The sequence below is a fragment of the Salvelinus sp. IW2-2015 genome, linkage group LG4q.1:29 (genome assembly GCF_002910315.2).
Source record: "Salvelinus sp. IW2-2015 linkage group LG4q.1:29, ASM291031v2, whole genome shotgun sequence".
Taxonomy (NCBI): Eukaryota; Metazoa; Chordata; class Actinopteri; order Salmoniformes; family Salmonidae; genus Salvelinus; species Salvelinus sp. IW2-2015.
The window spans coordinates 54,335,425-54,347,089 of NC_036842.1; the positions used below are offsets into that span (position 1 = coordinate 54,335,425).

General features: G+C 40.8%; 1 protein-coding gene across 1 annotated transcript; it reads right to left on the bottom strand.

Moving 5' to 3' along the window:
- Positions 1–5,611: 5,611 nt before the first annotated feature.
- LOC139024732 (chloride channel CLIC-like protein 1) lies at positions 5,612–10,628 on the bottom strand. The gene is given in 8 exon segments (XM_070439654.1): positions 5,612–6,164; positions 6,443–6,593; positions 7,017–7,110; positions 7,397–7,465; positions 7,468–7,495; positions 8,294–8,340; positions 8,343–8,449; positions 10,564–10,628. Coding segments are annotated over 8 exon segments (747 nt in total). The 3' UTR covers positions 5,612–5,978.
- Positions 10,629–11,665: the final 1,037 nt, after the last annotated feature.

The window sequence follows — 11,665 nt, forward strand, 5'->3', positions numbered from 1 at the left end:
ACGGCTTAAAACAGTTAAATGGCTGAATTGAAAGCAATGAGAGAAAAAACGAGATGAATAGGATGAAATAAAAATGCTTTTGTTTTTTTCTTTGTTCTAATGTTTTATTACCATGACTAAGAGTGTGCAAAGCTGTCAAGGCAAAGGGTGGCTATTTGAAGAATCTCAAATATAAAATATATTTTGATTTGTCTAACACTTTTTTGGTTACTACATTATTCCATATGTGTTATTTCATAGTTTTGATGTCTTCACTATTATTCTACAATGTAGAAAATAGTAAAAATAACGAAAAACCCTGGAATGAGTAGGTGAGTCCAAACTTTTGACTGGTAGATGAGCAACCCAGAACTGTGTGAGTGTGTTTGCCTCAAAAAGCATCTTGCTTCAATCAGTTTATTCCAGTTAAGACTCAAAATTATTATTGTATTTTAACAGCAACAGTTCCAACCTAGACTAGTTTTCAACAATAATTTCTACAGTAAGGTGTACAGTAGGCCTAATCATTTTTCATCTTCATCTGTACTGTTACTAGGGTTGCACTATCAGTAGCTAGCTTGCTTTGGCGAATGATAGCTATTAGCTGTGAACAAGGCCAAATGACAACAATGCCTTGCTAGCTAACTTACTTTTCCACTGTCGAAGCACTGTTTCCTGGAGCATTCTACCCTGTTCTGAAAGAACTCCCTGGGCTTACCATCATGCTGTGGATGTTTGGTCAGGACGTGTCGTTTCATTACTAAGAACTTCCCCACACAAAACACATTGTGGGCGCTCCTCGTTATAAGTTTGTATTAAAGAGAAACTCATCACTGTATATACGTTTCATGACAATTGAGCTCAGTCAGAACTTGTGGCTAGCATGAATCCATTTGATGACAGCAGTGAGTGATGGCGAGTGGGAATGACAAGTCAGTGGTAGACAGCGCATCATCTGCTGATGAACGACAGCGCTGCATCGCGTGTGTCGCGGAGTAATCTTCAAGCACACGGGCATCTCCCTCTCACATTCACGCAGCTGCCAAACTGAGCAGAGACCGTTGCTAAGCAGAGAGCGCACTTGGCCAAATCAATTCCTGTAATTAATAAAGTAATTAAAAATTTACTCTGACACATCGCGACCCAACATTAACAGGTCCGCGACCCACTTTGGATCGCGACCCATACTTTAAAAAAGGCTGGTCTAGAGTCCAAATTGGAGATTTTTGTTTCCAACCGCCATGTGAGACGTGGTGTGGGTGAACGGATGACCCTGCATGTGTATTTCCCACCGTAAAGCATGGAGGAGGAGGTGTTATGGTGTGGGGGTGCTTTGCTAGTGACACTGTCTGTGATTTATTTAGAATTGAAGGCACACTTACCCAGCATGGCTACCACAGCATTCTGCAGCAATACGCCAATGAGTAGGTGTGATAAAAAAAATTGACCAGTAGTGTATGTTGAAAATATGATATCACTGCCGGGCTAGATTGGGCATCAATTTGTGCCACTTGTGTAGCCTACCTGGAGCTAGCAAACTAATTTAATAAATAACCTATAACTTCAGTTTATAGTTGTTGTAGCCTTGGGTTATTATGCAATTATTAATTGCACATTTAGTTAATTAAATTGGAAATGATCAAAGCTCTATCGCAATTGCCAAGCAGTTGTTAGAATGCATTTGATGGACAGTAACAGTAGTGTCACGCCCTGACCTTAGATATCACTGTTTTTCTAGATATTTTGGTTAGGTCAGGGTGTGACTAGGGTGGTTAGGCTAGTTTTTGTATGTCTAGAGTTTTTGTATGTCTAGGGGTTTTTGTATGTCTATGTTGTTCTGATATGGTTCCCAATCAGAGACAGCTGTTTATCGTTGTCTCTGATTGGGGATCATATTTAGGTAGCCATTTTCCTCATTTGTGTTGTGGGATCTTGTCTATGTATAGTTGCCTTAGTGCACATCAGTAGCGTTTCGTTTGGTTGTTTGTTGTTTTGTTAGGTGAGTTTCAGTTTATTAAAATTATGTGGAAAATTATGACCCCATTCTCAGTAACCTATTCCAGCAGGCATTTGGGAAAAACAAGCACATCTTACCTTGAAATCGCCTTGCTATTCATGTTGAATAAATTAGTCTGTTAATTTGAACTAAGCAAGCTTCTAAATAGTTTAGTTCACATATTGCCTGCATCTTGTCTAGGCTACTGTAGACTATCTGAAATGAGATGTAGACCTATCAGGGGCTATAGGCTATCTGCCTTTATCTAAGCAAACCATGGAAAAATTGAATTACAATCATAAACCCAGATTTTAGTCTGTAGCCTTTGCCTATTGAAATGACAAGTCAATCTCGCAAATGGGCCATTTATAAATGTTTATAGTCTTAACAATTGTCAAATAACATCACAATTGCGAGAAAATAGCCTAACATTCGTTTTTTTGTTCGTCCAAGTGTTTCTTGCTCAGAGATTGAGATCCTCTGTACAACTTTTATCACTCAAACTCTCCTGTCGGATTTACTACAGTTATGCACTAGCACAAAGGTGATTTATTTACAATTATAAACCTGGTTCGAGCCTTCAATGCTGATTGGCGGAAAGCCGTGGTATATCAGACCATATACCATGGGTATGACAAAACATAACTTTTTACTGTCCCAATTACGTTGGCAACCTGTTTATAATAACAATAAGGTCCCCTAGGGGTTTGTGGTATATGGCCAATATATCAAAGCTAACGGCTTTATCCAGGCACTCCGCATTGCGTCGTGCTTAAGAACAGCCCTTAGCCGTGGTATATTGGCCTTATACCATATCCCCTTGTGCCTTATTGCTTAATCATAGGAGTCAAACGAGTTAAATCGACATCCATTGATGGAAAATTATCTTGGGAGTTTAATAAGGGCAAAATATATTTTCTCTTGCCACATATTCAAATTCCTACATTATATCATGTCATAGCTTGTAATAATTATTATTTTGAGGAAACACACATTTAGCTTCTAACGTCATTACAATATACTATGATATTCCTTCTTTAATTGACTCGATAACATTATGGGAAAAGGGTTTATTGTATAAATATGGCAACTCTTCTCGTTGTGAAAAAATAATTGGGCGAGTTTTCAGGCCTTTGGATATTTTAGCTTGACCTAGCAACAACAGCCGAGTGGCTACCCCAAACTGCATGATAAYAGTGCCTAAAACTAGTTGATTCATCACCACGGACATTTTCTGTAGAGTATTTGGCTGCTCCAACAAGGCAGGAAAGGCAATGGGAAAAAATATGTTTACAGATTCCCCGCAACAATGAAACACCATTGGTGACACTGTAAGAAAAGCAAAGAAACMTTTTTGGCTGTCAAGACCTGAACCTAGACAGCTGTTGGTAATGGGGCTGCTATGATCATTTCATCACTAGTAAATGAAGTCTGATCGATTTCGAGTTTAGCTGTTAAGCTAACCAGGTGTAACAACAACACTTAAATTAGCTATTAAGATAGACTACAAACTATCAATTAGCATGTGTCGCGTAAGTTTTGGGGAAGCTATTTTTCACCATAAAAATTCACCTTTATAACAAAGGATTGCATGCCTCTATCATTGTATTTGCAGACTAATGTAAACCTACTATTCCTAATGTGATATAGATTGGATTATTTGTGCTATTAATAAACGCGTAGATGCATAGGTTTATAGGCTATATCAGAGACATTTCCTTTGCACGGGAAAAATGTACCATTGATAAACATTTCTTGCAATTCTACCAGTGGAGGCTCCTCAGAGGAGGAAGGGAAGGACCATCCTCCTCAGTGAATTTCATACAAATTTAAATTGTAAAACATTTAAAAAGTTATACTTTCTAGATAAAACTATACTAAATATAATCATGTCACCAAATAACTGATTAAAACACACAATTTTGCAAAGAAGGTCTACAGCACTCTGTAGGGTAGCAACATGGTGTAGTTGGAGGACAGCTAGCTATATATATATATATACAGTGGGGAGAACAAGTATTTGATACACTGACGATTTTGCAGGTTTTCCTACTTACAAAGCATGTAGAGGTCTGTAATTTTTATCATAGGTACACTTCAACTGTGAGAGAAGGAATCTAAAACAAAAATCCAGAAAATCACATTGTATGATTTTTAAGTAATTAATTGGCATTTTATTGCATGACATAAGTATTTGATACATCAGAAAAGCAGAACTTAATATTTGGTACAGAAACCTTAGTTTGCAATTACAGAGATCATACGTTTCCTGTAGTTCTTGACCAGGTTTGCACACACTGCAGCAGGGATTTTGGCCCACTCCTCCATACAGACCTTCTCCAGATCCTTCAGGTTTCGGGGCTGTCGCTGGGCAATACGGACTTTCGGCTCCCTCCAAAGATTTTCTATTGGGTTCAGGTCTGGAGACTGGCTAGGCCACTCCAGGACCTTGAGATGCTTCTTACGGAGCCACTCCTTAGTTGCCCTGGCTGTGTGTTTCGGGTCGTTGTCATGCTGGAAGACCCAGCCACGACCCATCTTCAATGCTCTTACTGAGGGAAGGAGGTTGTTGGTCAAGATCTCGCGATACATGGCCCCATCCATCCTCTCCTCAATACGGTGCAGTTGTCCTGTCCCCTTTGCAGAAAAGCATCCCCAAAGAATGATGTTTCCACCTCCATGCTTCACGGTTGGGATGGTGTTCTTGGGGTTGTACTCATCCTTCTTCTTCCTCCAAACACGGCGAGTGGAGTTTAGACCAAAAAGCTCTATTTTTGTCTCATCAGACCACATGACCTTCTCCCATTCCTCCTCTGGATCATCCAGATGGTCATTGGCAAACTTCAGACGGGCCTGGACATGCGCTGGCTTGAGCAGGGGGACCTTGCGTGCGCTGCAGGATTTTAATCCATGACGGCGTAGTGTGTTACTAATGGTTTTCTTTGAGACTGTGGTCCCAGCTCTCTTCAGGTCATTGACCAGGTCCTGCCGTGTAGTTCTGGGCTGATCCCTCACATTCCTCATGATCATTGATGCCCCACGAGGTGAGATCTTGCATGGAGCCCCAGACCGAGGGTGATTGACCGTCATCTTGAACTTCTTCCATTTTCTAATAATTGTGCCAACAGTTGTTGCCTTCTCACCAAGCTGCTTGCCTATTGTCCTGTAGCCCATCCCAGCCTTGTACAGGTCTACAATTTATCCCTGATGTCCTTACACCTGTCTCTTATACACATCTAGATGTGTATAAGAGACAGGTGTGGACAGGTGTCTTTTATACAGGTAACGAGTTCAAACAGGTGCAGTTAATACAGGTAATGAGTGGAGAACAGGAGGGCTTCTTAAAGAAAAACTAACAGGTCTGTGAGAGMCGGAATTCTTACTGGTTGGTAGGTGATCAAATACTTATGTCATGCAATAAAATGCAAATTAATTACTTAAAAATCATACAATGTGATTTTCTGGATTTTTGTTTTAGATTCCTTCTCTCACAGTTGAAGTGTACCTATGATAAAAATGACAGACCTCTACATGCTTTGTAAGTAGGAAAACCTGCAAAATCGGCAGTGTATCAAATACTTGTTCTCCCCACTGTATATATATATAGTCGTAAGCACCTTTTTTTAGGGGGGGTGACTCAGCTTTTGGACAGCTTGGCTGTCAGCTTCCCCTTATTTGATTTGACTTCAGCTGGAGAGGGTTAAGCTTCTTGTGAGTCATTGCCTTCAGTTGTGGCTCCAGCTACAACTGGTTCTTGCAGTACCTCTTCCTGGATGTCGGTATTATCCTCTACCGTTAGAGGGTCGATATGCTCTGCGATGGAGCAACCCTCCGGCCGCACACCATCGGGGAAACGCTCCCACCACTCCGAGATGATCTCGTCCTTGCTGTACCGCCGGTCGGCATTCCTCAGGGTGTCTACGTACGTCCTGGTCGGCTCCTCCCACGCCCTGTGGTGGGGGCTCCTCCGGTGGACATAGGTCCTGCCCTGGTCCTGAGCCCGCTAGTTGGCTGCTGGTCCTAGTCGGCGTCTGAGCGGGGGAGGGGAGCGTTGAGGGGCATCCCCCCTGCGAGTGGGTTGTGGTCTGTCCCTCTTAGACAGGTCTGGGGTGTCGCTGGGCCCACCGACACGCAGCAGTCTGGATATGCCGTGCTGGATGGCGGCCTGGGCGCTGCTGTACACAAAGACCTGAGGAAGATAAGGAATATATTTACTGCTTCAAGGACAGGCAGGAAACTGGCTACGGAAACAGTATGACTGCTGTGTGAGTCAGGATTGGGGTCAATTCCATTTCAGTACAGGAAGTAAATCTACATTCTCATTCAAGAATTGAAAATTGACATTTATTTTCAGAAATAATTGAACACCAATTCGCTTCCTGAATTGACAGAATTTAAATGGAATTGACCCTAGACCTTGTGACAGTGTGTTTCTTTGATTGTGTTATTATTTGTGTGTGTCCTTACCAGGATGGAGAGCATGATGGTGAGGAGCACAGGGATCTGCAGGGTGACTGGTATGTCCTTGAGGAAGGCTCGTAGGAACTGGCTGATCCCCTGGCCAAAGTGCTTCAGAGGCTCTGTGAAGAAGGTGGTGATGGTCATAGTGATAGCCTTCAGAGACAGAGAGATAATACATTATCACACTGCATCCTACAGGTCCAGGAAAAATGCTAAATGTTACACATTTAGTTTAGTCAATTCCATTTCAAGTTTTTCATAATGCTCACAGGGCAATCATAGACACTGGATTAGATTGATATTGCATTGTTAAAAAGACAGTATATATTTTTTTGTTACAAGTGAAAAACATGGCAATAAGTACATATACATTTGGGCTTACTCAAATAGTTGTGTTAAGTTGCAAGAGTAAGGTATGGGTGACTATCTTTCGGTCCTGGCCTGTGGAATAGGTTAGGGTCAATTCCATTTCAATGCTGTCATTTCCGGAAGTAGACTGAAAACTGGAAGTGGAATGTCAGTTTACTTCCTGAATTGACTGAATGGAATTTGACTTTCCCTGGTCGCCAAAAATAGGTTAGTTGGTGGTACAAGAAGGATGGGGTTGACCATGAGGACTTCGTAGTGCATCCTACAGGGATCGTCTTGGAGAGTCATGGCACCTCTGTACCAATCTGGGGTACAGGCAGGGAGGAGTAAACAGAAGGCTTCACAACAACATAAACCAATGTGCATTTCCACAGTAAACTTACTGCAACAAAACGATAAAAATGTGAAAGCCAGAAAAGAGGAGTGAGAAGTATTGTGTATTTTATTGTATCGTCATGCACCAATGATTATGAAACAATCACGCATCAATTAAATGTACTTTCGCATATATTTTTGAGATGAGGAAAATCGGATACCCCTGTGGAAAGATATGTGATGCCAAGCTCAGGTGTTATTTTTCCATTATCTCACCCTTCAAGTTATCCCACCTGTCAATTTTCTTCCTCCCAGTGCATTTTGCATCGATGCCCTCCATCTTTCCATTTTGTTTTGGTGCTCGGCAAAGGCAATCTGACAGGTTGAGAAAATCCAATAACAGATATGGTGAATTAACATTGTGTATTTTGTGTGCTGGAGGCTGGTCTAGTGGTAGTGCTGCCATTCCCGGGACCACACGCACACAGTTAGAACCCCGTTACTAACACTGCTTTTATCCCTCATCCATCTCACACAAAAAATTTACATTTTACATTTAAGTCATTTAGCAGACGCTCTTATCCAGAGCGACTTACAAGTTGGTGCATTCACCTTATGATATCCAGTGGAACAACCACTTTACAATAGTGCATCTAAATCTTTAAGGGGGGGGGGGGGTTAGAAGGATTACTTTATCCTATCCTAGGTATTCCTTAATAACCTGTGATAGTCAAACTCTCCTGGTAAGACAAACTCTGCTGGTAAGACTTAGATATTTCTCAAGACATTCCTTGGTGATGTTTCTGTAGTTGGATTTGAGTTTTGAAGAATAGAGATGGAATATTTAGAAATACCTTAAATAGCATAGTGCAACTTCCTTACCTGCTTATAAACCCCCACAAAAACATTATTTGCAGTGACCTGAAATATTGTTGTAGTGTTTAACCTAAATGTTTTGCCTCGAAGAACATAAACCAATCCCGAATCAGGAAAACCCTACACCGAAGGTTGCCAGAATGGCCACTCTGGCAGTAAAGAAGGAACTTTGTACCTTTTCTTTCAGATAATTATATTAATTTACTAATAAACATAGAGCACCAGACAGACAGTAAGGGGTAATTAGCATGTGAAAATTTTACAAAATACATGAAAGTGTGAATATTGGCAATTTACCTTGTAGAGATAGAACCAATTCCAGACCAGACCGATGAGAAAGCAATGGCAAAGATTTGCTTGAACTGAACAAACCAGGAGACTGTAGACCACAGCTCGTTGCAGATGATGACCACTATGATTAAGACAACCACAGACACCTGGAAGAGAGAGATCCTTTAAATAATTGCAATGGCAGTGAGAAATATTCCTGACGCTGCAATGTCAATGAGTGGAACCAATTCTGTCTCGTTTGTCTTGCCTTGAGTGTAAATGACTGTGCTCCGAATCAGATTGKTTTAGTTACAGTGCCAGTCAATAGTTTGGACACACCTACTCATTCTATTTTCTACATTGTAGAATAATAGTGAAGACATCAAAACTATGAAATAACACATATGGAATCATGTAGTTACCAAAAAAAGTGTTAAACAAATTCTTCAGAGTAGCGACCCTTTGCCTTGATGACAGCTTTGTACACTCTTGGCATTCTCTCAACCAGCTTCATGAGGTAGTCACCTGGAATGCATTTCAATTAACAGGTGTTTCAATATATCCACATAACTTAGCTTCCTCATGATGCCATCTATTTTGTGAAGTGCACCAGTCCCTCCTGCAGTAAAGCACCTTCTCAACATGATGCTGCCACCCCCATGCTTCACGGTTGGAATAGTGTTCTTTGGCTTGCAAGCCTCCCCCTTTTTCCTCCAAACACAGTTCTATTTTTGTTTCATCAGACCAGAGGACATTTCTCCAAAAAGTACGATCTTTGTCCCCATGTGCAGTTGCAAACCGTAGTCTGGCTTTTTTATGGCGGTTTTAGAGCAGTGACTTCTTCCTTGCCGAGCGGCCTTTCAGGTTATGTCGATATAGGACTCGTTTTACTGTGGATATAGATCATTTTGTACCCGTTTCCTCCAGCATCTTCAAGGTCCTTTTCTGTTGTTCTGGGATTGATTTGCACTTTTCGCACCAAAGTATGTTCATCTCTAGGAGACAGAACGCGTCTCCTTCCTGAGCGGTATGACGGCTGCGTGGTCCCATGGTGTTTATACATGCGTACTATTATTTGTACCGATGAACGTGGTACCTTCAGGTGTTTGGAAATTCCTCCCAAGGATGAAACAGACTTGTGGAGGTCTACAACTTTTTTTCTGAGGTCTTGGCTGATTCCTTTTGATTTTCCCATGATGTCAAACAAAAAGGCACTGAGTTTGAAGGTAGGCCTTGAAATATATGCACAGGTACACCTCCAATTGACTCAAATGATGTCAATTAGCCTACCAGAAGCCATGCCATCAATTTCTGGAATTTTCCAAGCTGTTTAAAGGCACAGTCAACTTAGTGTATGTAMACTTCTGACCCACTGGAATTGTGATAGTGATTTTTAAGTGAAATAATCTGTCTGTAAACAATTGTTGGGAAATTACGTGTCATGCACAAAGTAGATGTCCTAACCGACTTGCCAAAACTACAGTTTGTTAACAAGAAATGTGTGGAATGGTTGAAAAACAAGTTTTAATGACTCCAACGTAAGTGTATGTAAACTTTCGACTTCAACTGTATATGCACTTGGCATACAGACAGCATACTACATTCCAAAGTGGTAACATACATTTACAAGGTGGGTAAGATACAGTGAGGAAGTGTTTTACATAAAGAGAATCAGTGGATAGATAGAAAAAGTTAGCCTGGTATGGTTTCAATCTCTTTCAGAAGTTTGTTGAGGAATCCCTTGAACACTGGGTTGCATGATGGCTGCTGTGCAACCCTTGTAATCTTCTTCGTAACCCTTGTAATCTTCTTCGTATGCTCCTCAATAAAAAAAAAAAAAAATGAAGGACGATCACACGCCAATACAGACGATCACACGCCATCTATTTGCCACGGTTTCATAAATATACATTTGAAAAATAATTATGCGTGACGTTTAAAATACGTTTCCAACACTCAACACGAACCTCTCTTTGTAACCCTTCCACTTTGTTGTTGCACTCCGTTACGTCCACTTGATCTGAGTCCCGCATGTATTCCCTTCTCTTGGTGGGCACATTAGGGTAATTACTTGCCTGTGAAGATGACTTTCATTTAGTTTTCCGATTAGATTAATATCACGATACAAGGCAGTATTCGTCATGCTTGGTGTATTTTCACACTTCATGATTTTGTTTCATATACTGTAATAGGAAACATGACGAAGAAAAACAACAACAAAGCAATATTATAATTATTTCAAGTGATGGCACTGTCATGGCACGGAAAGATGCATTACACAGCTGCTTGTACTGCACCTCCGGGCTTTCTCATGGACTTTATGATTGGATCGTAGTTCTATACGGATTAATCTATTCGTCATCGTCCATCTGCCCTTGAACAACCAGCAACGGGGATGGTATGCGTCCTGACAGCACTTGTTGACATCTTCATGTTAATTAACATGGCTAACATGCTACAGAGAACTCGGGGTTCATGAAGCAGAAACAGACATCCTCAATAAACCCTACAGAGCAATAACGTCAATTACAAATAGCTGCACATTTTCTTCGAGCTGAGCCGGTGTGACGAGATAACTCGATCCGTTGGAATACGACAATATGAGCGCTTATTTCAGAGAGCGCTCCGTAAGCCACGCCCCAGTAGGCAGAGCTAGGCTTGGGCCTCGTTTAAATATGATAAAAAAGCCTCATATTTTACAGTGGGTCTGTCTGCTATGGTTCTGTGTAGCCTAGTTATGCTAATATATTTGAGCCCAGTGTATTGCAGTTTATTTCGTCTTTGACTTAAGTCAAATATATTTGAGTAGTAAACAGGGAACCAACAACGAGTCCCAGACAGTTCGCAATAGAACATACCCGAGGTGGCATCGTTTATTAGGCTAACGTTACCTAAATAATTGGTTACCTATTTGAGACTGGATTATAGAAGCGAATGTCATCTATTAATTTACTTTTATAGCATTTATAAGGAGAAGCCATATCAGCCATTGAAACTAATTGTTCTCACTTTGTAATAGAACCTTCATATTTTTCTGCCTGGCTGTGGGGCTCTTTACCTGCATTAATAAGATGTTCTTGTGATCACAACAAAACTACTTATTTTGCTCAAATAGAGATATAAATGGTGTTTTCTTTGAAAAAAATGGCCTGGCTGAGAATTGAACATTCAGTTTTCTGCCTGAGTGTGGCGCTGTTTACTGCAATTCTCTGGATTATTTTGTGACCAGAACAAAACCATTTCTTGTACTCAACTAGAGATTTAAATAAATAGTGTTTCTTTAAAAAACACTGGAGATTTAATGATAACTGAATTGACTCAGACAAGTAACATAAGTAGGCCTACAGTATCACAGTGAGATCAAACAGGTGTGCCCTGATGCTATTGAACTGCGACTGA